Below are 26,612 nucleotides of genomic sequence, written 5' to 3' on the forward strand. Positions count from 1 at the left end.
TGACCAAATTCGTCATATACACTAAGAGAGCTAGACGTACCCTGGGTCATATCTACTCCTATGGTCGAAAATATGTATGTCAAGATGTGACAATAGGGCATATGACGAACCTGATGCCTAGTGATGAGACTGAATGCATGTATGAGATTATGAAACACATGTAGTGCAATGTCTATATCTAAACGGTGACAAAGAGCATACAAAAAGAAAGAGTGGGAGTGTCGCATCATCGCAACCTCGCTAGATGTTGAATTTTAAGTTGATTTTTAATTTAAAATTTTAAGTTAAATTTTTATTTTTAAATTTTAAGTTAAATTTTTAATTTTTTAAGTTAAATTTTATTTTTAAATTTTAAGTTAAATTTTTAATTTTTAAGTTTAATTTTAAGTTTAAGTTTAATTTTAAATTTAAATTTAAATTTTAAGTTCCTTAGTTATCTCACCCTCACCCGATCTACGTTTTTAATTAGGGAATCCTATAATTTTGTGAGATGAGTTAAGTTTTATTTCAGTGTTTGGTCTAACTTTGTGTTAGATTCAGGTTTAGCTTTGGGTTCAACAAATAAACGTTCTTTATATAAGCTTCTGGGCTATGGTGAGTCACTTGGACAACATTAGAGTAACCATGTCGTCGAGGTTTTTCAAATAGTCCTATCCACTGAACTTAGTACAAAATTTTAATCTAACTAATTAGGATCCTTAAAGGGTAGTTTCAGTTAGTTCCACTAAGCCAAATGCACCAGGTCGAAGTCATATCTTCCTAGATATGCATAAAACAGTTTCCCTAACCTACTATCATCCAAAACTTCACCAGTACTTTTGTCAAGTTAAATTGTTGTCCTTATTTTAGCTAGTCCTAATTACCCTGCCGGGTAAGTTATTATTATAACGACCCAAGTTTTTTTTTAAAAAACATATATATAATGCATAACCTGCGGCGTCACTTCTCATACTTCCATAATGATTCCTTACTTCAAATAAAATTACATTGACGATTCGAAAGAAAACATAACTACATGCGGAATTAATCTAGAAGGCCTTCGAGTTGTACTGCCCTTGTTCTGAGCTGGCTCACTAGTTAATGCCTCCTATCCTATTCATCTCATTGTCTGAAAAAAAAAGAGATATAAACTGTGAGTCGAGAGACTCAGCATGTTCAAAACAATGTTATGCATTAGTTAGCGTCTAGATCTATAATCTAGCGTACCAGGGGAAACTACATCAAAGGTAACTTAGGTCTTACTTACTGACATATTATGGGCATGAACACAGCGTTGGCATAGGCATACAAACATACGCATACGCATAAGCATGTAAATAACTAAGCATGTAATAGACATAATCATGAGCATGCGAATAAACATAAACATAAGCACATGACATAAACACATATACTATAGATGAACAAAACTTAAGCATAAGCATGTAAATAACTAAGCATGTAATGGACATAATCATGAGCATGCGATTAAACATAGGCATAAGCATACTTATATGACATAAACGTATATACTATAGATGAATAAAAACTTAAGCATAAGCATGTAAATAAGCATAGACATAAGCATTCTAGCTAGCATAAACGTACATATTATAGATGAACAGAAGCATAAGTATAAGCATTTAAATAACTAAGCATGAGATAGACATACTCATAAGCATGTATATAAACATAGACATAAGTATACTTGCTGTCATAAACGTACATACTATAGATGAACAGAAACATAAGTATAAGCATTTAAATAATTAAGCATGAGATAGACATACTCATGAGTATGTATATAAACATAGGCATAAGCATACGTGCATGACATAAATGTATATACTAAGGGTGGGCATAGTCATAAGCATCATCGTGTACATAAGCTAAGTATGAAGATAAACATAATCACATAGAGTTAGTGAGCTCCCGGGCTAAGGGCACCGGTCACACTCAACTACATAGTTTGGTGAGCTCCCGGGCTAAGGGCTAAGGGCACCGGTCACACTCAACTACATAGTTTGGTGAGCTCCCGGGCTAAGGACACCGGTCACACTCTATCACATAAGATTGGCGAGCTCCCGGGTTAAGGGCACCGGTCACACTCGGCACATAGATTTGGTGAGCTCTCGGGCTAAGGACACCGGTCACACTCGACCACGTAGATTTGGTGAGCTCCCCGGCTAAGGACACTGGTCACATTCTACCACATAAGATTGGCAAGCTCCCGGACTAAGGACACCGATCACACTTAGCCACATAGATTTGGTGAGCTACCGAGCTAAGGACACCGATCATAGTCGACCACGTAGATTTAGTGAGCTCCCTGAGCTTAGATCCTCAGTTCATAACTCAACCCATAATAAAATTCATAACATGCACAATTATTTATCGTAAAATTCATAACATGCATAATCATTAATTATCATAAAATCCTTACATGTATGTCCCTAAATAACGAACTAATCTAACATACTAAGTTATCAACAACACGACAGACTTCATAGCATTTTAAACCATAAAATGGAATTAAATTAGCATGCTAAGTCATCAAAGTCGTGGCAGATTTTGTAACATATTAAACCATAAAAACTGAACCTAACCTATACTACACAATTAATAAAACCAAGGATTAATTTCATAGCATCCTAATCCATAAAGATCCGAACCATGATTGTTTTTGTGTTCATAACACTCATACTTGCACAAAATCCATGGAGCATATTACACATTAAATTATGACCATGCATGTATTACGGTAGAGCATTATAATCATATTGAAATCCAAACACACTTACATACATTCCCAAGGAGCATAACTAACCCATCAAAGTCTATAACCTGAGCCATCCATACATATTTTTTTCCCCACTAGCATAATCAAGCAATGAATCTGAAACTACTCATACATATATTTTATCATTATCACAATAAAGCTACGGACTTGAAGCTACGCATGCCTAGGGTTTTCCAATAACATGATAAAGCGTAGTAAATCAAAGCACCCAATTTTCTCCTAACCACTAATTAAACATGCAGGAATCAACTCATCCCTATATTATATTAAAACCAGGTGGGTTGTGAGATGCAATTACTTGGATTGATCCCTATGCTTAAACATTAATTTCACATCTTATACGGAAGTGTTCCTACAATGAAAGGGTGAGGAACGTTCACAAAATTGTAGAGCAAGGACACCATCCCAAAATAAATCCAAAACTTATCGTCCATACAACAATTTGGAGCACAAGAAGAGAACCTAAAGCGTGAGTATCATGCTCCCCAAAACAACCAAGAACACCAACTATGCTCCTCGAAATTCCCAAACTATAGAAACCAACTAAAGCATTAACAAAGTAGGGAACATGCACAACCTTCCTAAAGTGAGAATATGATAGGCAACCATTACAATTTAGTGAAGGAACTACCCTCCTCAAGAGATCTGAAATACTCCATCTACGCAAACCTTTAAAACTTAAGAAGAGAACTTAAACTAGAGCATCATACCTCAACCTATGTTACCCGAAGTTCACCAACCATAGAAACTAACTAAAGCATTACAAGTTAGGGAACATGTCTTTAAGTATTTAGCTCCTAAATCCTTGTCTTCCGTTGAAGCTCTAGCACTGGTGGAGAAACAAAAAGGGGGTAGGAAACCTTCTTAGGGTCGGTGGCAACATCCAAGGTGAAGCTTTTGAGAGTAAGGTTTAAATAGAAGTGAAAGCTTAGGACCTTGTCTTCCTTCTTATATGCTAAGTCATTAATTGCATTAATTTTATACATATTTATATCCATATACTAATTTCATATTTACATATATCCATATATATATAGCACATATATATGGTAATATATTTAATTCATATTATAGTTTCTTAATACTAAGTCATTAATTTGATTTTTGAATTAAATTATATATTTCCATATACTAATTTCATATATATAAACATCCATGTATATATCACATATACATGGCAATATATATATATATATATATATATATATATATATATATATATATATATATATATAACGCATACATAATAATTAAATATTATAGTTTTCTAAATATACATGTTTCATTAAATTTATATTATATTATATTATATATATATATATATATATATATATATATATAATATTATTTATATTAGTCATTAATTTGATATTAAATCAAATCTCCTATACATATCCACACACACACACACACACATATATATATATATATATATATAATTTCACGTTGAAGATATATCCATATCTTCAATTAAAATCTCCTATATATATCTTATAATTTTTCTATTTCTATTATTTATACTATATACTTTATATTTCCTAGATATATCCATGGTTATATAGATTTTTATATAAAAATTAAGTCGTCAATTTAATATAATTTTATATGGATATCCATATATATAATATCGATATATAATTCATATATTATATGATTAAAATTTCTTAATCATTATTTACACTATATTTGTTACACGTTACCTACATAATATATTAATCTTTTAATTTATATATAAATATATATATATATATATATATATATATATATATATATATATATATATTCTTATTTAAATTATAGGGTTTATATTATATATATTATTTATATTTTCTTTCTATATACCATACACGCTACATAAAATTTTAGTCTTGTATTTTTTTTATTCTTGTTTAATTATATATTCTATATTATATTTAATATATCCTATTATTTTCTTAATTTGATTAATCCAAATTCTATAATTAAAGGTTAACTTGATTAATCCTAACTAACTCATCTATTTAAATTTATAATTCTTAATAAAATATGAATTCTAATTAAATTTTAATTACTCAAATAAATATCCTTAATTAAATAACTTCAAAATCAAATTAAATTACAATTAATCCAATAAATCTCCTTAATTAGATAAATCCGAATTCTAATTAAATTATAATTTAATCCAATAAATCCCATTAATTAATTAAGTGGTTTCAGACACTACAATTATTTTGGAGGTACCAACTAATTTGGAGCCTCCCCTAAATTATTGAGCTTGATTTTTCAAGTTTTGAATTTGTGTCGATTACTTTTGTAATTATAGTGGACTTGATAGTAATTAAATTTGTTTGATTTTATTTTGTTTTTAATGTTAGAATTTAGTTTTACAGATTTATTTTGGTTTAAATTTAATATTTTACTTGGATTTGATTTTATGTATTGGATCTCATTTTTAGGTATATAATATTGGTTGATTCCTACTTGCGTGGTTAAACACACTTTTGGAACCCAAGCTTTAGTTTGGGTCTTATTTTGTTTAACTAATGATATAAAGGATTTGTTGGTGAGCTGGACTTGTATCCAAGTCTGGACTTGTTGTACACAACTCTTTGTAACCTAAGTATCATGTCAAGATACTTGGATCTAGTTGTGAATTTTTATAGTAATTCTTTTAATTCAATTATTTAATTTTTCAGTCTGAGATTATCCTCCTCAAGTTTTGTAACTTGAATTGAAATTTTAGCTTGAATTGGTTCAGTTGTTGAACTTGATTTTAATTGTTTATTAAGTTTGTTATTTTCTTCTGTTAGTTCATTTATGTAATTTTTAGAGTTAGTTACTTTCTTATTTGAACATACAATAATTTTGAAAAACTTTTTATTTAAACTAAAATATACCTTAGTGGAACCTTTAGAAACGAGTGCAGACTTATGGCTCAACTCGGGTTCAGTCCCATCTTCTGATTCACTTTTCGATTCTGGTTCGTACGCCATCAGTGCGAGGTAGTTGGAGTGCTTTGGTTCTTCGTCGTTTGACTCATCTCTGGATGATTCGTCCCACATCACTTTGAGGGCCTTCTTTTTCTTCAAATTTGGACAGTCGGTCTTGTAGTGCCTCTTTTTGTTGCATTCGAAGTATGTCACATTTTTGTTGTTAGAGTTAGAGGTGGAGTTGATCTTCTGCAAGTCCTTGCTGGTGAAGTTCTTTTTTCTCCTAGTGAATATTTTTCTTACCAAGTTCACTAGGTGTCCTTCATCATCTGAGTCTGGGTCATACTCAACTTCAGGTTATGGCTTGGATTTGGACTTATCTTTTGATGACCCTGTAATAAGAGCAAGACCTTTCTTAGATTTGCCATTAGTCTGATTGTGCAGTTCTAGCTCATAGAATAATTCATCTAGTTTTAACTTTAAAAAATTCCTCGAAATCTTATAGGCATCCACGATGGATGCCACAGTGCATTTCGAGGAAATGCGTTTAAGATATACCTTATCATATCCCGGTTCTCTAATTAGTGGCTGATTGTGGAGTCCGTTGAGGATGTCCTTTATCCTCACTTGCAGTTAACTGGCAGTCTCACCTTCCTGGATGTTGACATTAAATAATTTATTTAAATAAATCTCTCTATGTTACCTTCATGTCGTTGGTTCCCTTATGCAGTTCTATGAGTTTATCCCAAAGTTCTTTTGTGTTTTCGTGTGGGTCGATGCGGTTCAACTCTTCTTTTGTTAGCCTACACTGGATTGTGTTGAGGGCCTTGAAATCAATTTGGGTTTTTTTCTTCATTTCCGGATTCCAATTTTTCGGATCCATTGGAATTCCGGTGTTGTGGTCGACTAGAGCCTTGTACCCTTTGATGATGCTGAATCATTAGTCGTAGTCTGTTTTTAGGTAGACCTCTATCCGCTTCTTCCAGTATGAGAAATCATTCCCGTTGAAGAGTGGGGGGCGTACGGTGATGTACCCTTCAAGTTGTGCCATTTGAATACTGTAGATAAAAAACTAAAAAAAGGAGGTGCCAAGACTTGGTCTTGGATTAGTAGAGTTTGAGATTATATAAAAAAATGTGGAGGGACTCGAACAGTGTTGCACCAACTTCGAGTTAAAATCGAATGGTCGAAAAAAAATTTATCTGAATAGGTAAATTTTACCAATTCAAATAAAACAAGAAAAAACTAAAAACGTTTTTTCCCCTGGCTTGATTGGTGGTTGCACCAAATGGGGGGGGGGGGGGGGGGAATCACGTGGTTTTCAAACTTTTTCTTTTTGGTTTTAAAAATAGAGTAGAGTATGCAGCAGAAAATTAAAATGAAAACCACACCAGAAGACAAGAGCGGTTTACTTGGTTCGGAGCCTTCGGTGACTCCTACTTCAAGACCCAGGTCCCGCGGACCTATCGACGGGTAATCCACTAAATATCTTTTCTAGTACCTTCAAAAAAGAGAACCGAGTATAAGAAGGTTGAACAAGTGCAATACACTGCACTTGTCCTTTTGTAGTAATTAATTACAAAAGAAAATTACCAGCACTTAAAGATTAAAGTGGGAGCGCTCGTGTCTATGTCGGTTTGTCGGCCACGATCAGAAGTCTTCGGAGTAGTTGTGGGCGCAGCAGCTTTGCAACAGAGTCGTAGCAGGAGCCCGGAGAAATTGGAACTTCAAATGAACGCGCAATAGCTCGTATATGTGTTTTGTCCAATGCCTTCTCGAGACAACCTTATAAAAGACATGGAAGGTGCCTTCCATAGCCATCAAAGGCTTCTCCAAGGAGGCAACTTCAATCCTGATCAGCCCGGTACTTATCCATGACTTTGGCAAAAATTTATCCTGCAGAAGGCGCCTTCTATAGCCATAGAAGGCGTCTTCTATGAATAGTACAAAGGTATCTTCCATCAAGCTTGAAGACACCTTTGGACACTGTTCATCTGAAGATAATTTTGCTTCTTTGTCCTGCAAAACCATATTAGTCCAATAAATAAAATAATAACCTGCAAGAAAAATGTTAGCACAATAATAATGAGTAGTATAAATTAGTTTCTGTCCTCCCGGGACCAGGAACTAGTCAAGATCTCAATTTAGGGATCCCAAATTGACCTAAATTAGACCGACGCCTACTGCCCCTCTAACCAGGACACATCCTCACTTGGTCACTCTCCTCCAATGACTTACCTTAACTTACTAGTTCGCCAGAGATTCGATCAGCCCGTCGACCTGTCTGGACTTCATGTCAGCTATCCGGTCGGCCCGTTGACCTAACTTAACTTTTTGCCAGATAATCGGTCAGCCCGTTGACATATCTGGTCTTCGTATCAGCTATCCAGTCGACCCGTCAACTTAGCTGAATTTCTTGCCAGATATCCGGTGAGCCCGTCGATCTATTCGAACTTCGTACCAACTATCCGATCAACCCGTTGACCTAGCTGAATTTCCTGCCAGATATCCGGTCGGCCCATCGACCTATCTAAACTCCGTATTGCACACTTAATCATGTGGTAAGATCACAACAGAACCTAACTTAACTTTCTTGTCATTCATCAAAATCCGAGTTAGACCGTTAGTGCAAACCGCACTAACACTTCCTATATACAAAAGCCTTGGTCAAAGGATCTACAATGTTAGCATCGGTCAATACTCTGCATAGTCTCACATCTCCTTTATCGATAGTCTCTTGAATGAGATGGAACCACTATAGTATCTAATATCTAGCACCACCATTTAAGTAAAATACATACCCTAACTGCGATTTGGAATCATCCTTATCAGTTTGGAAACTTGTATTGCTGTAACCCTTTACAGTAAGCTCCTCATCACATTCAAATATTAAGAAATATTATTTCATTCTTCTCAAGTACTTAATAATAATCTTAACTGCTACCCAATGACTTTCACCTATAACTGACTGGTATCTGCTCATTATACTTAATGCATACGAGACATCAGAGTGAGTATAAAGCATAATGTACATGATAGATCCTATAGTAGATGCATAAAGAATATGATTCATGCGGTCTCTCTCTTCCCTAGAAGAGGGGCATTGAGTCTTCAAAAGACTCACACCATGTGACATCGGTAGAAATCCCTTCTTAGAATTTTGCATGTCAAAATGATTAAGCACCTTGTCAATATATGTACTCTAACTTAGGCCAAGAAATCTCTTAGATCTATCTCTAGAGATCTTGATGCCTAAAATATAGGTTGATCCACTTAAGTCTTTCATTGAGAAACAATTCTCAAGCCAAATCTTCATAGACTGTAATGTAGGGATATTATTTCCAATAAAAAATATGTCATCTGTATACAAGATAAAAAGATGATTGTGTTCCCACTAAAGCTTTTGTAGACACCAGGTTCATCTTCGTTCTTTATGAAACCAAATGTTTTGATTGCATCATTGAATCAAAGATTCCAACTTCTAGAAGCTTGCTTTAAACCATAAATGAACCTTTGCAACTTACATTCTTTCTAGCATTCTTTGGATCTATAAAACCCTTAGATTGTGTCATGTGCACATCCTCAAATAGATTTCCATTCAGAAATGTAGTTTTAACATCCATCTATCAGATCTCATAATCATGGTAAGCTACAATAGCAAGTATGATCTAAATAGACTTAAGCATTGTAACTGGTGAAAAAGTTTTATCATAGTCTATACCATAAATCTGTTTGAATCCTTTATCTACTAATCACCCTTTATACCTGCATAAGATCATCCAAGTCAGTCTTTCTCTTAAAAACCCACTTACAACCAATGGGTTTATCTCTTCAGGTGGACCAACCAAAGTTCATACTTGGTTAGTGTGCATGGATTCTATTTCGGACCTTATCACCTCTAGCCATTTTCTTATAATCTAGGCTCATCACAGCTTCTACTGCGTAGAACTTGCTCTATTCGAATAGATTGCTACTCCACAACTTCTTGCGGTGTAACAGATTCGTGATTTACAAGACTTTGTGATTCTTGTTCAATTTCTATCAAGGTCTCAGTGCTAGTTTGTGTATCTCAAATTTCTTCAAGATCGACTTTACTTTCACTAGTTCTTCTATAAATGAATTCTCTTTATAGAAAAATATCATTTTTTACAATAAACACTTTGTCTTATATGGGATTATAAAAGTAATATCCCTTTGTTTCCTTGGGATATTCTACAAAATATCACTTATCAAATTTAGGTCATAGTCTCTCTAAGATGGGGCATCGAACATAAGCCTCACAATCCCAAATCTTTATAAAAGATATCATAGGACTCTTCCCAATCTATATTGTATATAGTGTCTTTATAACTGCCTTAGACAGAACATGGTAGTCGTCTCTAGAACATATCCCCAGAAGGAAGCAAGAAGATCTGTATAACTCATCATTGATCATACCATATCTAATAAAAACACGATTTCTTCTTTCAAATACACCATTCCACTATGGTGTTTTAGGTGGAGTGAGTTGAGATATGATTATAAACTCAACGAGATGGTCACAAAACTCTTGGCTAAGATATTCCCCACCTCGATCTAATTGAAGTATCTTGATACTTTTGCCAAGTTAGTTTTATGTTTCATTCTTGAATTCTTTAAACTTTTCAAATGATTCAGACTTGTGTTTCATGAGATATATATAGCCATATCTACTCAAATCATTAGTAAAAGTAATAAAGTATTGATAGTCTCATCTAGCTGTTATATTGAAAGGGGCACAAACATCAGTATATATGAATCCTAACAAATTATTAGCTCTTTCGTTGTGTCTACTAAAAGGAGTCTTTGTCATCTTGCCTAGTAGACAAGATTCACATACCTCATATGATTCAAAATCAAATGAGTCCAAAAGTCCATCTTTATATAGTTGTGATATGCGGCTCTCATTTATGTGACTCAAGCAACAATGCTAGATATATGTCTGGTTCAAATCATTAGAGTTGAATCATCTGGTAATTATATTATAGATTGAGTTTTCAAAGTCTAGAGCATAAAGTCATTCATAAGAAGTGCACTACAATAGAATATGTCATTTAAATAAATAGAATAACATTTATCCTTTATTATAACTGAAAAGTCTTTTTTGTGCAAACAAGAAATAGAGATAATATTCTTAGTTAAAGCAGACATATAATAACACTCCTCAAGTTCTAAAATAAGTCTAGTGGACAAAGATAAGGAATATGTTCCTACAACTATAGCAGAAACTCTTGTACCATTGCCTACTCGTAGGTCCACTTCACCCTTTATCAATGATCTAGTCTTTCTTAGGCCCTGCATATTAGTACAAATGTGAGATACACAGCCGCTATCCAATACCGATGAAGAAGAAATAGATATATTGACTTCGATAGCATATGTATTTGAGGCAGAAGTCTCACTTATCTTCCTTTTAACTTCCTCTAGGTACAACTTACAATTCCTCTTCAAGTGTCCGATCTCACCATAGTGGAAGCAGGTTCCTTTCTTAGTCACCCCATCTTTAGGTTTTAATGCATGAAACTTGGCCTTGCCTTTGGCATGAGTCTTACCCTTACCTTTGGACTTCCATTGACCTTTGCCCTTTTTCACCATCAGGATGATACTAGACTTTGCCTTCTTAAAGTTGAGTTCAGCAATTTTCAATATATTTAACATCTCAGGTAATGATTTGTCAATTTCATTCATATTGTAGTTCATGACAAATTGACTATAACTCTCAAGTAACGACTGTAGAACAAGGTCAGTGGTCATTTCTTTGCTCAAAGGAATCCCAATCTTTTAAGGTTCTCAACATACCCAATCATTTTAAGTATATAAGTTCCTTCGGGACTTCCTTCATGGATGTTGCATTAAAATAAAGCCTTAGATATTTTAAATTTCTCGTGTCTTGCCTGCACTTGATATAGTTGTCTAAGATGTTCAATTATACCATGAGCATCCATGTTCTCATGTTGCTTCTAAGGCTCAGAGTTCATGATTGCAAGCATAAGGTATGATACATCTAATGCATCATCTTGATGCTTCTTATAAGTATCCTTATCAACACGAGTAGCAGTAGGGGCTGGTGGGTTAGGAATAACTTGTTCTAAGACGTACAATTTTCTTTCTTACTTGAGGATAATTCTCAAGTTTCTATATCAGTTTGGGAAATTAGCTCCATTGAATTTGTTCTCATCAAGGACAGATCACAGAGATAGAGTATTCGACATATTAGACGACATGATTATCTACAATAAGAAATACAGAAATAAATATCATATTTCAATCATTTCATTAGGCTTTTAATTAGTCAATTTATGCACTCTCCTCAACATGCATCTTCATTTGACTGTAGTTCATCGCATTATAAGATATGCTCATGGTACTTCACATCATGGTATACTCTTTCCTACGGGATCTTCTATGAGGCTTAGTGCTTTTATTGATGCTGATTGAACTAATTATCCAAATACTTGTTGCTCTGTCACACGATGATGTATGTTTGTTGGAGGTTCTTTGGTATCGTAGAAGAGTAAGAAATAAGATCGGGTTTCCAAATCTTCCACTGAATTAGAGTATCATATTATGTCTACTGCATGCTCTGAAATCACTTGGATTCAGGGATTATTATTTGAGATTAGATTTTCTTAGTTTGAACCCGCTCATCTCCATGCTGATAATACAAGCACTATTCAAATTGCTACTAATCCGGTTTATCAAGTGCGCACCAAACATATTGAAGTGAATTGTCACTATATTCGAGATATAGTAGACACTGATGTCATTTCTCTTCCGCATGTTTCCACTGTTGCAGAGATTGCTGATGTGTTTACCAAGTCTCTAACCCGACAACGTCATTAATTTTTTGTTGGCAAATTGATGATTCTTAATCCACCGATATCAATTTGAGGAGGCATGTTGCCATATATAATAAATATTTATTTTATACCGCTTATTTATTTTATATTTTCCTAATTACTGTGAAAGGTTGTAAATAGAGATAAATTCATTATAATTAATACATATACATGTAAATGGAGAGGAATCGGTCCTATAAATTAGTCCTTAGTTGTGATAATTCATCTATTTATTGAACGAGAGATTGAAACAAAAGACATCAAGTCATTTAATACAGAAAATTATCATTGGTCTCTTTTTCTTGCAAGTGGGGATGACTCCTTCTCATTATCTGTCTTTTTCATCTTTTTCTTTAGTTGTTTTCTTTCTTCTTTGATCTCCGATCGATTACTAATTTGGGTGTTGGAGGAGTTATACTGGTGAGTTGACTCAAGTTCTAATCTGTGTTATATCTCATGATGCTTAAATTTGATTAGGTGGAAAATCAATTTCACATTCTAGAAGAGAAGTTCAAGTGAACGGAAAAGAGACCTGTTACCGTAGTGATACTTTTAGTTAAAAATTAATTGAGAAACTAATTTAATTTAAAATGCTGAATCTTTTATACATATTTTTAAGCATATTTATGAACAGGAGGCTAAATATTTAATAACAGTGGAGAGAATGACAGATTTAGCGCGCACTAGCCCGAGTCCCGCTGCCGCTTCGCGTTGGACCAAACCATCGGCAGCAAAAATGAAGTGTCATTGCCTAAATTAAACATAGCTTAATGGTCACCTTCTCACTGCTAATCCATCATCTCGATAGCTTAAAAATGAAGTGAATGACAGATGATGAGTCGATGTATGATAGATTAGCCATTTGATGGAACGAAGCATGTTAATCCATCATCTCGAGAGATTGAAAAATTCATAATCCAACCTAATTTAAGACGGATTAAGAATTAATTAGGTTCATAATAAAATAAAATAAAATAAAAATAATTTGCAATGGTTTGAGTTGACTTATAAGTTACTCGTAGAGTTAAAAAAAAATATTTATGAAACAAAATGAATTTAACATCTATTACTTAGAAAAACACAAATTAAGAAAGCTTATATATCATTATAAACTAATCTAGTAATCTTAATTGTATAACTACATTGTAAAAGAATAACAAGTGTACTCTTAGCTCTGATAAACATGAGAAAAGCGTCAAAGGACCTCAACGATTGTTCAGGTTGACCCACACGGGTCATGGGCTCAAGTGGGTTGGCTCGCTTTGACCCGTTTTTAAATAAGTTAATAAAATTTTAATTCAATCGGTTTAAAAAAATAATTAATTAAGTTTGATAACATCGAATCTAGATAATTTATCCGGATTATCCGAAAGTTTATATATATATATATATATATATAAATAAATTGGGTCCATATAATCCGTCCGCCTCGGATATCGTTTCGGATCCAAATATTTATCCAAACCCGCCCCGAAAATTCAGTGGTTCCGACTTCCGAGTCAAAAACTTTTAAGATCCTCACTGCGCTCCGCCGGCCCTCCTTCCTCTCTGCCTCCTCACCACCGCGGCCGATATCGGATACGAGCCAGCTGACTCGTCTATGGCAGTGCCGGCGTTCATGACGGGCATATCCATATCTCTATTTAGTGTCTTCAACGCACTCCTGATAGGCGCCGGATGCTTTGCCTTGGGGTTCCTCCTCGCCCAAAGGGAGACCAAGGGCTTCTTCCCGTTTTTGTATATTTGGACCAAAGACTTAACGAACAGGAAGAGGGCGGTCGACGAAGCTCCCAACGATCCGAGGAATTTGAACAGGGTCACGGTGAAGAAGCCGACCCTCGAGATTGAAAACCTTGCTGAAATCATTGAAGACTTCAAAATGGTAACTTGTGGGATTGTTTTTACTGTTTTGTTTTTTTTACCTCATGGCACGATACCTGATTTAGCAAGATGTGTTATTCTGCCGTCATTCTAGCACTGTTTTCCCGTTTTAATCTAAACAAGTTGCTTTTATTAGCAAATTCATATGCTATAGTAGTTTGTTACCCGACTGTGCAGGTTTTGGTTGTTAGAAATGACTTGAAGATGGGAAAAGGCAAGATTGCTGCCCAGTGCAGGTATGTTAATAATGCTTAGTGACAAAGAGGTTCTGCAGTCAGAGCCTGTCCTTGTTGTTTAAAGGCCCCGGTGAAACTATAAATTATGCCCCAATTTTATCTTCCGAACACTGCTTCTTCCAAAAAGGAACTTTTACATCATCCATCATAGAATATATACATCTACAAAAAAAAAAAAAAAAAACACAGCGGTAACTCATTTAAAGTGCCTTCGTGATGCACTTTTAAAGGTAAAATCATCAATAATAGCATCATATTCAATGTTTTTCAAAATATTCTTTTCAATGCATAAAATTGCTAATCCATTTAACCTATCTTGAGTTGTGGTCTGTAAATAAGATTTTATTAATTTTAATTTTGAAAATCATTTTTCGGTAGATGCCACTGTCACGGTTATTGTTAAATAATATCCTATAAGCAATCATCACATTTGGAAACATATCTATTGTTTTTTAAAACTCTAATATTTGAATGAAAGACCATTTTTTATTTGTTTCATAAAATTCACTTGGTAACATTACTTGCAAAACTTATAGTTCTGAAAACATATGTTTTGCATCAATATCAGAAGTGCCACCATGTCTTAAAGTATTTTCAAGATTCACACGAGAACTCATCAATTTATCATCATCCAATGAAACTAATTTTGCAACATTATACAAGAACCCAAATATAGATTCAAACTATTGCAACTGTTCAAACTTACTATTCAATTACCCAAGATTAATATCGACGCTAAGATAAAATAATCTATTTGAAAAGATTATTCTAGTGATTGATTTTCCCTTTCAGTGTTAGCAATCTCATCAAAATGACTCTTTCTACAAATTTTATGTTTTGTAGGAAATACATGCTCAATTTCCATATCAGATGTTATTTTTTGCATCAACCATAGCAGAAGCAAAATCATTTACTCTATATTTTTTCAAAAAAGGAAACAAGACCAGAAAATTATTTTACAGCAACATCAAGGCGCATATCCTCACTGAAATTTTTTTGCTAAGTTAATTTTATGCAAAATAACATGCCGAATAACAAGGTTTAATATAAATTCAAAACTTGAAAGTTCACCATACGCAAAATTTTCAGCATCTCTATTTAATTTGTTGTCTTCACTTATTTCTACTATTTTGAACAAAGCTTCTCTGATTTGGAAAGCTTGAGATGGTATTGCTTTGACTGTTTCAATATGACTTTTCCATCTTGTAGTTGACAATGATTTTAAAGTTAATCCATCAATATATTCAAGCAAAACATTCCATCTTTTTGTTGAATTAACATGCTCCAAAAAATGATCTTGCTTTAGTACAAGAATCTGTCATGTTACAAACAACTAAGTTAAGAGAATGAGAACCGCATGACATGTAAAATGCTCTAGGATTAATATCAAGCAATCTCCTTTGCACACTTTGATTTTTGCCTTTTATATTAGATCCATTATCATAACCTTACCCCTCTCACATTATCAATATCAAGTTCTAAAAATTGTAAAACAATTTGCAATTCATTGAAAAGAGCTAAACTAGTTATATCTTCTTCATTTAAAAATTCTACAAAGTGCTCTTCTATTTTTAATTGAAGTATTTGAACATCTACACATCTTAATGTGAGAGTCATTTGTTCTTTGTTACATGCATCCGGTGTACAATCAATAATTACTGAAAAATATTTTGCCTCTTTTACTTTTTTAATTATTACATTCTTGACTTTGGAGGCTAGAATAGATATTAACTCGTTTTGAATTTTATGACTAAGATAATGATAATGAATCTTTTTATCTTGAATGAGTTGAAAATGTTGGAGCAGCAGGGCCGGCGAGGAGGGGGGGGGGGGGGGGGGGAATTGGCTGTAAATTAAAAATTGTCCTTTCTCTATCCTTTCAAACAAGATTAGTAGCACAATTAATTCGAAGCAATTAAACAACTAATAAATAAAGAGGCTAAGAAAGTTACTTGGTTACGACCTAGGTGGTTATTAATCCAAGACAAAAGAAAACACTAAAGATTTCCTTCGATGAAGGCGAACAAGCCTCTTACACTCGTTGAATGCTCAAAAAATTGCTAGGAAATGAATACTTGAGTTGTTGAATATTTTTTAGGTACAAGGGTCTTTTTATAACTCCTGGAAAATCTTATCCGAGGCTGGAAGGCGCCTCCAACGAGGCAAGCGAAGATAAGGTTTTATCTTCGCTAACAGTTACATTTTGCTCAGTCTAAGGCGCTTTCAACCTTGTTGAAGGCGCCTTCCCATAGAAAGGCACGGAGGCGCCTCTAACCACATTGAGGGTGCCTCTAGCAGCTCCGCAGCTCCGCAGCTCCTCGTTGGCTCTTCCGCTACTCCGATCGTCTGGGTGATTTTGTCCATCCGGAATTGTGCTCACCCGGATCCATCTTCCAGTTTTCTTCTCGAGCAGGCTTCCTCTTCGGCTTCTCGTCCTTCGAACGTTATACATGTCCTTCTCGTCCACAGATATACTATTCCGCAGCATTTCGTCCTCGGATGCACCGAGCCCGTTGTCTCTCTCTCGTGCTATCTTTCTCGCTAATTGCGTCTTTCGCTCGACTTCCTGTGCTCTAAGTTCCTATATACTTAGATACAAGAGTTAAAACACAACAGGACCTTACTGAACTTGGTTGATACTTACAATCTCCTCATTTTTTATGTGTATAAATCCAAGTTCAAGTTAGGGTTAAAAATGCAATAAAATAAAAGTGATAACAATAAGTAAAAATTTGCGTGCAAAATGAGTAAAAATTCTAAATTCTAACTCCCCCTTAACTTGTACTTATTTCTCCACCTTTGATCACATAAAAAAAAATTGAGGAAAAATAAAATAAACTGTTAGAAAAATTTACACAAAGAAATACTTTGTATTCTAAAAGAAATAAATTATTGCAGTACTAATTTTTGAAAATAATTCGTAATAATTCAGACATTTTTTTAAACAAATTAAAAATATTTGTAAGGATAGAGAATATTATCTTTTGTCACAGAAAAATAAGATTTTCAAAATACATTTAAATTTTAAAAAATAACTCAACAATAAACAAAATTTGAAAAAATCTCTATTTGTAGATTAAATCATCAGATAGTATAGAAAAATTTACAACTCGAAATATAAAAAAAAATCTAATTGAGACAATTTCTATCCAAATAAAAAAATGGATTTTAATCTAAAAAAGATTTTGAATCCAATATAGGTTCCTGTTTACTGGATTTACTAAAAGTTTGGGAGGTACATAATTTTTTGGAATTTTTCTAATTCATCCTTAGTGATGTCTAATGTACCAGTTGATTCTACCATGATTTCTAAACTTTGGTTGAATGTAGTTAGAACATGCATGGTAATCTTTCAATTTCTCTATTTGTGTTTTCAATTTTTTGTTTTCTAATTTTAAATTATCAAACAATTTTAGTGGACATGCATTGGCTAATTGTCTTTTCAAGTCCATATTTTCTTTTTCTAATTTGCACATTTTTGGAAAACATTTTGATAAATTTAAAAGATTACTTGGGAGATAGCGCACGTACCTCATTTACCTCGTGTTTTGATGCTCTCCCTTCATCGCAGCTTTCCTCTGATGATCCTCCCCATTCATCGATGTTCACCTCTGAGCTATTTTCAGCTTCTCCTTGGTGGCTTGCCATTAGAGCTAGTCCAGCGTAAGCTTTGATCTCGGACTCGGAGGACGACGATTCATCCCATATGACCTTCAAATTTTTATGCTTTGATCTTGTTAGTTTTTTGCCCTTGTCCTTCTCCTTCTTCTTCAATTCGGGGCAGTCGTTCTTAATGTGCCCTGCTCTTTGGTAGTTGTAGCATCTTACCTTCCTCTTGCTCCGAAAGTACTTTGCGCCATCGGCTTATTAAATTTATTAGATTTAATAAATCTACTAAATTTTTTTATCATTAGGGTCACTTTGTCTTTATCAATTGAAACTTCGGAGTCTGGATCGTTCGTTTTTGCCTTCAGGGTGATATTCTGTAGTTCTGCACATCTAGATTCGTGAAGTTCCAAAGTGGAAAATAAACTTTCTAATGCACTTACCTTTAGATCTTTAGAAATATAATAGGAGTCGACGATTGAGGACCATTCGAGTGTCCTTGGAAAAGCATTTAATGTGCACCTTAGGAAATCTCGGTTTGTTACCTTTTCTCCAAGATTCGTGAGCCTGGTGATCAACTCTTTCAGTTTAGCGTGCAGTTGTGCTACTGATTATCCTTCTTTCAGCTGGAGGTTGATCAGTTGGCTCCGGAGTAGATCCTGTTTTGTGAGCTTGGCTTCGGACGTATCTTCGTGCAGCTTCAGGAACTTCTCCCAAAGTTCCTTTACTGATTCGTAGGCGCCGATTTTACTAACTTCTTGCAGAGGCAGCACGCTCAGCAGATGGAATTTGGCTCGTCCATTTGCTATGAAGTCCGTTTGCTCTTTCTTAGTTCATTGGTATTCTTCTTTTTCAATTTTTTGTGGGTCTTTGGGAGCTACAAAATCATATTTAATAATTAAAAGCAATTTAAAGAATACCTCCATACGTTTCTTCCAGGTCGCGAATTCTCCCTCGAACTTCGGTGGATAGATGCTCGGTTTGGCCATCGTCTCGGTGCTTCAGTCGGCGGTTAGTCCTTCTAAGGCGTTCTGGCTTTGATACCATTTGTTGGAGCAGTGAGCCGACAAGAGGGGGTGAATTGCCTGTAAATTAAAAATGGACCTTTCTCTATCCTTTCAAATAAGATTAGTTGCACAATTAATTCAAAGAAATTAAACAACTAACAAAATAAATAAGCTAAGAAAGTTACTTTGTTACAATCTAGGTGATTGTTAATCCAAAGTAAAAGAAAGCACTAAAGATTTCCTTCGGTGAAAGCGGAGAAGCCTCTCACACTCGTTGAATGCTTAGAAAATTATTAGGAAATGAATACTTGAGTTGTTAAATATTTCCTAGGTCTAGGGGTCTTTTATAGCCCCTAGAAAATTTTATTCGAGGCTGGAAGACGCCTCCAACGAGGAAAGCGAAGATAAGATTTTATTTTCGCTAACGGTTACATTTTGCGGAGTCTAAGGTGCCTTCAAAGGGTTGAAGGCGCCTTCCATGGGTGGTTGAAGGTGCCCAATCCTTGGCTATTCCGCTGTTCCGATCGCTCGGGTGATTTCGTCCATCCAGAATTGGGCTCATCCGGACCTATCTTCCGGCCTTCCCCTCGAGCAGGCTTCCTCCCCGGCTTCTTGTCTCTCGAACGTCGCGCACGTCCTTCTCGTCCATCGGTATACTCTTCCGTAGCATCTTGTCCCTCGAATGCACCGAGCCCGTCGGCTCTCTCCCGTGCCATCCTTCTCGCTAGTTACGTCTTTCGCTCGACTTCCTGTGCTCCTAAGTTCCTGCACACTTAGACACAAGGGTTAAAACACAACAGGACCTAACTAAACTTGGTTGACCACATCAAAACTACCTCGGGGTACTTCTAGAAAATGCTCTTGCATTATTGGATCAAAATCTGTAATCATTTCAACTAGATGCAAAAAATTACCATTACCATCTTCATAAATTTTGTCTTGTGTACCACGAAATGCTAAATTATGTACCGCAAGACATTTAACAACAACAACTATTCTTAGCATAATGTGTTTCCAATGTTTTGTGCCCTTTTTAATTTGTTCTTGCATTTCCTTATTAATTGTCAGTGTTTTCTTTAGTCTCATTTGCAGTTAAAAAAAACTCTCTAGTGAGGTGTCAACACAATTTTCATGTTGTTTAAACTTGTCACATAATGCTTCCAGTCATTAACTCATTCTCTTGCTAAATTTCTTTTGGTGTGTATTACTTTAAACAACTTACAACAAATACAAAATACTTTGTCTGACTCCTTCGAGTACACTAACCATTTTCGATTACGAGTCTCACCATTTGGTAACATTCGAACATAGTAAGTATGAGAAAAATGTCAAGATTCTTTATCTAAAGGAAATTTTAGAATATCTTCTTAGGACCTCTTTCGCTAAATCTCTCATTTTTATATCAAGATTATCCCAAACTCTTGGATCAAATATGTTCAAATCATATCTATCGAACATTGATATTCATTTGTATGCGCATCATTACAACAATTATCAATATCTTTAGTTTTGTCAATTTTAGTTTTGTCAATTTTAATTTCATCCAAATCATTAAAATATGTATTCTGTTCGTTCTCATTTTCTACAAATTTCTCATTCTCATCACTTTTGTTTCTCACAAATTTTTCATTTTCATCATTCTTGTTTTCAACAAAATTTTTATTTGCATTTGATTCATTAATTAAAATCTGAACTAGGTTTTCCATTGTGTCATGTGATTCTTTATTAAAATATTTATTTAATGAATCTCTTAAGCTTTGGGTCATCTCTTTTTTTTTTTGTCCTTTTTGATATCGAGAGAGTTGTTTCATGATGATAGATAATTATGAACAAATTCAATAAGCAATAAGCAAATAACAATAAAACCTGATATGGAAAATTTTTCTTTGATCCGAAATCCATTTATATAAGACCTTACACATATATCGTGCAAGTTTATAAAAAAACACAACAATTCAATTGTTTAGGACCTTGTTCATGCAATTAAAGACACAAGTACATCAACTCTTTGTCGATTAATGAAACAAAATTGCTCACGTAGGAGATATCCAAGGCTAATATAGCTTGAAATAAATGAAAACTTACTCCTTTTGTTGTTGTGGTTGGACAAAGGGGAAAAAGGCGCGCTCATGAAGGGCTGATCTCTAGGATTAGGAAAATAAAGAGAAAATGTTTCTTTTCTGACAAAAGAAGAGGAGGAAGAAGGAAATTTTTTACCGTTTTTGTTCGAAATCCTCAGCTAGCTCCAGTGAGCTCAACCATGACACCTAAAAAAAATCAATAAGGAAAGGTAACACAGAGTTGGTCTTATGGGGCAAAAAAAACCTTAGAAAACAAGGAGCAAAAGAGAAGAGGAGAGGCCTGCAGTTGTAGAAATAAAGTCCTAGAAAAGAAGGCAGTTACTCCTTGCTACACTTAACTAGCGGAAAAGAAGAGGATGAGGATCGGAAAAGAAGAGGATGAGGAAAACTACTGCCTTCTTCGTTAGCATTAGCAACCTTAGTTAGCTTTGACGCACTCCTGCGGCTCCTATAGCAACACAAGGAGAGCACAAAATGGGAAAAAGTGGCTGCTGTGGTGGCTGGAAGGTGAAGAAAAACTAGGCAGTGGCTGGAAAATAGGGGAAAGAAGGGAAGCGGGAAGGCTGCGTATGGGGAAAATAAAGAGGGGAGAAATGGGGTTGTATTTTTTTGTTTTATACTTAACCTATATATAAATTTTTTTTGGGCCCTAAAAATTTTTTGGCCCTGGCAGCCCTGGCCTAGAGCCGACTTTGTCTAGAAGCAATACGAGTACATTTAATTATTTCTTGAATCACCGTCAACATTTCATTACTTGTGAATTTGTAATCTATTGGTAGTTTAACCTTCATAACTTCCTTATCCATTGGTCCCCTTAATCCTAGTACATATTTGCCTGCCGTCAGTTTATTTATTTATTTATATTTATGGCATGTAATGTTGAATAAGTGGAAGTTGTGAAGGTAGGTCAACAAGTCCTTATTGTGTGTATTTTTGTTGCATTTTTATCTGGGTCATTCAAGCTGATCCCTCGAGAAAAACAAATTGATTCTTTACAAGGCTCTACTAGTCCTGATACTATTCCATTAGATTACCACTCATGTGTTTGTGTATTTGTAGTTAAATGCTATTGATGTTCGAAAACAATAACTTTTTTCTTCTTTTTCTCTCTCTTTTTTGATAGGGTGAATATCTGGATTACTCTAATTTAAAAAATATATATACAAAAAGAAAACTCATACCCTAGATTAGAGAGAGGACAAGCTATTAACACCTAACATTGTCTGGTTGTTTCAGAAGATGTAGTTGTGTTCCTTTTGTTTCAATACCACCAGTGCCAACCCATTGATAACATATTTATACATTCTACTTATAAGACAATAGTCTTCACACCCTTTCTTAATTGAAGGCCAATTGCAGTTTTAAAATTTTTGACAGAACATATGCACAAATGCATTTATTTTGTCTAACAAACTGAGTAGCTAATATTATTGTAAAAGTTTAAATGGAGACAGTCTTTGACGTACTTGCTCTCCAGCCATGCAACTCTGGGTTTGTATAAAAAGCTTCTTGCTAGAGCTCCAAAAGCACTAAGCAGGTAACCTTTCACTATCCTCAGGAAGGATTGTTGATTTCCTTGTATCTAATTAAAAATAATGATTGTGTTGATTTTTGACTGAGTTTATTTTTTGTCACTTCTTTTGCTGACAGATGGGAAAATTGTGGACAAGTTAAGGTGGTGCTGAAGATTGAAAGTGAGAGTGATCTTCTTGTGCTACAAGTATGTTACTCTGATTTAAAAACCATGCTACTTTTTTTTCTCTATCAGAACTGTTCTTTATTTGTGGAACTTGGTTTCATCTGAGATGTATGGTATGACAACTTCTCATAACACAGCAGTCATCAGAACATGCAGCAGTCTACCAGTGGATTATGTTGCCCCGTCTGACTGGCTGAAATGCATAGCTATTTACTACATCAAAAACAGTCAATTTTGAAATGCATAGATATTGCTTTAGCAAAAGGAAACAGTGAATATTTTGATTTTGGATACATATCGTTCTCTAGAGACCAACAACAGTCAATTCTTTATTGTTCCCTCTGCATCTTTAATTAGTAATGATTCATAAATCTCATGGATTAACTAAATTAACTCTTTAGAGCAAAAACTGTGAGGGTAGTTGTTTATAAAAAAAATGTTACACTTGATGAAAACTTCATATGACCTGTTGTTATTAACTTCATGACCTTAGTAGATACAGATCAATGGGGGTTAAGATTCAGGAGCTCACCTCATGTGTTTAGGAAATGGAACTTGTTATTGCTGTTTTTTATATAAAAAAATTTGTCATAGCAATAATGCAGTATGTCCAATTAGTGAAAGTTGTTATATTTGAAGGAGACTGTGTTACTTGCTCTACCTTATGCAACTGTGACATATGATTTTCTTCATCAACTATAACATTCTTGTAAAATTTTGAAAGAAATATTTTTTACTATTTCTGTTCTCCAACTATCTTTGAGTTATGTCCTCTATATGCTGAATTTATCAAAGTTCCAATCAAATGCTAGAGAAGTGGATGTATATGATTTATTTTGGCTAGCCATTTATTTATACCGGCTGTGTGGTGCTGAAGTACTGGAAATGGATAATTTGAACCTTTGATCTTATTGTGTTTCATTTTTTTTTCAGGGAAGGGCAAAGTCACTGAATCTACCAAATCATATAACAATTGATGCTGGGAGGACCCAAATTGCACCAAGTGTGTTAAATCTATTTTTTTCTGCAGAAACCTCAAGCATTTCCTTTTTATGTTTCATCTACTAGAAAGTGACAATAGATTAACAACTGCAGAAACTGTTTTTACTACTGTCCAATATAGATTTTAGCCAGTTATTTCCACTAATTTTAGTTTTACTTGCCTAGTTAAGAGATTGTACTGACTGTATATTTTCCTGCAGATTCAATGACAGTGATGGCTATTCTGGGTAAGCTACTTAGAATTGTAATCAATTACTATTATGATATTGGTTTCTAGAAGTTAACAACTTCGCTAGTTTAACAATGTATGAGCTTGGTAAAGTGACAACAAATTAGAGGATTGCTTCTATCGATATATTCAATATTTCTATTGTACCATTACAAACTGTTTCTCTACAGTTTAACATGTAGTAAAAATAGACATAAATGACAGTTTTAGTATCTGTGGAAGGTTGAGATTCTAAGATTTCAGAGGAAGAGAAGCTTAAAGTGTCCATCTAGAATACACTTCAATTCAGAGATTCTGTTTCTTTCTGAAACTGTTATCTATTATTTTTATTATTATTGTTTCAAGTTAAATTGACGTGAAAAAATATTCTACCCTTGCAAGGATACAATTTATATTGGTTAACTTTTGCCAATAAATTATATAAACTTTGTGCAGACATTTTCTCATTTATTTTGCTCCTAAACATCCATTATGGATTCTGATCTGTTGAATTTCATGAATAGGACCCAGCGACCTGGTTGATGATGTTACAGGAAGTCTGAAGCTTTTATGACATTTTCTACAATTGGATGAATAATCTTCGGTTTATTTTTTTATGATTAAGTTTCTTCAACCTGATCCAACATGCATGATCTGAAAGCTCTAAGTCGTTAGAAGCTTATTCTCAGTGGTCATGATCTGATCTGATAGTCTCTGATCTAGAGAAGTCAAACCTGAAGATTGTTACCTATTAAAGAATAGTATGCCCTAGAGAACAGTATGTAATCGACTCTGAGAACCTTAAATTCTGTAATTCAGTGTTACTTATGTATTTTTAAACTTCATGAATTATTAGTCCGATTTTGTTGAAAAGATTTGCATGCGCCAAAAGTATGGACTTTTCATTCTTAGTGCACCTGATTACTTTGGTTATGAAGGATACAGACCATTAATATGAATAGTCAGGATACATGTATTGATGTTTGAATTGTAACTGTATCATCATAAGATATACATCGTCAACCGTAGGAGTATAACAATTATGCCCTTGATTCGTTGATCTTTCTCGTCGTACTTTGCCGATCTATTCCTAATCCTCTTGGTCTGTTCCTCCCGCTGTATCCACTTGAACCATTTGAGCTACCTAATCTATCTAACCCACTTGACCTATTCCTCATGCTCGAACCACACAACATACTGGATCATGGGCCAAAGGTGTAGAGCAGGAATATTTATTCCTTGAAATGGTAAAAGTAATAGTTAAGAATGATCATGGGGCAATAGGAGTCCAATGAAATTTCATATTCTAAGTGCATTTTGTGACTAAATATAGAAGAATTATTTTGTGATAATTTATAAGGTATAGAATAGATAATTCCTGTGAACCAACTCAACTTAAGATGTTAGTTTCATTCTTACATATTTTTATTACATTTATTAATTTTGTTTGCAGGCTAGTCTTTAACATTATTTTTTGGGGATTTTTTTTTCATGTCAAGTCAATTTGTCATCCAAGTTTGTACGTGAGAAAAATCCATAAATTTATAGATAAAGATCTTTTCCTAACAGCATAGACGTTTGATATTAGTTGATTCAATTCTTATAAATGTCAAGTAAAAGCAATGCTCCTGTACCTATAGCACAAAGGCAGATTATATTATCAGCACAACTTTTTTTTCCCTTCTCTTTATTGTTTGCTGAAGTATTGGGATGTGACTGAACAATCACCGGTGATGGTCCATTTGCCTCCTTGCTATCTTGAAGGAACAAAGTTAGGGGAAGGATAGGGTATAGGATAACCAGTTTGGATAACTTGTGTTTCTACTGCTGCTTTTGTAGCAAACACAACAAAGGAGGCATCATTCACTGTTGGTGGCCCTTCCTTTCCAAACATCACTGCCAATTCCTTCCCATCGTAAAATCACCTTTTTGATTTCTTAAAGAGTCGGCCAAGCCAATTCCACCACTTTATAATGCTTTTGCAGTAGGTACAGGGACTAGGCAATGCTACTTTAGTAGTATCTTCTTTCAAATCTCAAATAGATTTGTTTTTTTGTTTGCGCCTATGTAGAGTTTTTGCTTGCTGTCTTTGTAGACTCTCTTGTGTGATGTAAAGGTGATAATATTCATCTCAGATATCCTTCTATTGTCCATCCCAAAGTCAGTATTAAACGGTCTTTTGTAATATAAATATATTATCCGAGTATCAATTTAGCTACGTCTGTGGGGGGTTTGTGGGTTTTTTTCGTCTCCAAATTATATAAAAGAAGATAAATTACAAGATAGCGTAAATAACTGAGTACCTCAGTCTGCACTTGTTTTCTTCTCTCATTCTAAATTGTTCCAA

General features: G+C 34.4%; 1 protein-coding gene across 1 annotated transcript; it reads left to right on the forward strand.

Moving 5' to 3' along the window:
• Positions 1-14,036: 14,036 nt before the first annotated feature.
• Positions 14,037-25,156, forward strand: LOC122000813 (peptidyl-tRNA hydrolase 2, mitochondrial-like). The gene is made up of 7 exons (XM_042555275.1): positions 14,037-14,427; positions 14,604-14,662; positions 22,834-22,893; positions 23,007-23,076; positions 23,989-24,058; positions 24,258-24,284; positions 24,790-25,156. Exons 1-7 carry the CDS (start codon positions 14,146-14,148, stop codon positions 24,837-24,839), a joined length of 618 nt encoding a protein of 205 aa, XP_042411209.1. The 5' UTR covers positions 14,037-14,145; the 3' UTR covers positions 24,840-25,156.
• The last annotated feature ends 1,456 nt before the right edge of the window (positions 25,157-26,612 follow it).

The sequence above is a fragment of the Zingiber officinale genome, chromosome 7A (assembly GCF_018446385.1).
Source record: "Zingiber officinale cultivar Zhangliang chromosome 7A, Zo_v1.1, whole genome shotgun sequence".
Lineage (NCBI taxonomy): Eukaryota > Viridiplantae > Streptophyta > Magnoliopsida > Zingiberales > Zingiberaceae > Zingiber > Zingiber officinale.

What these genes read in the sequence shown, in the direction of transcription:
- LOC122000813 (XM_042555275.1), top strand. Translation starts at nt 14,146, where the DNA reads ATGGCAGTGCCGGCGTTCATGACGGGCATATCCATATCTCTATTTAGT. An exon ending in GCTCCAAAAGCACTAAGCAG is followed by an intron (nt 22,894 to 23,006) that starts GTAACCTTTCAC and finishes TTTTGCTGACAG; the next exon opens with ATGGGAAAATTGTGGACAAG. An exon ending in GACAGTGATGGCTATTCTGG is followed by an intron (nt 24,285 to 24,789) that starts GTAAGCTACTTA and finishes TTTCATGAATAG; the next exon opens with GACCCAGCGACCTGGTTGAT.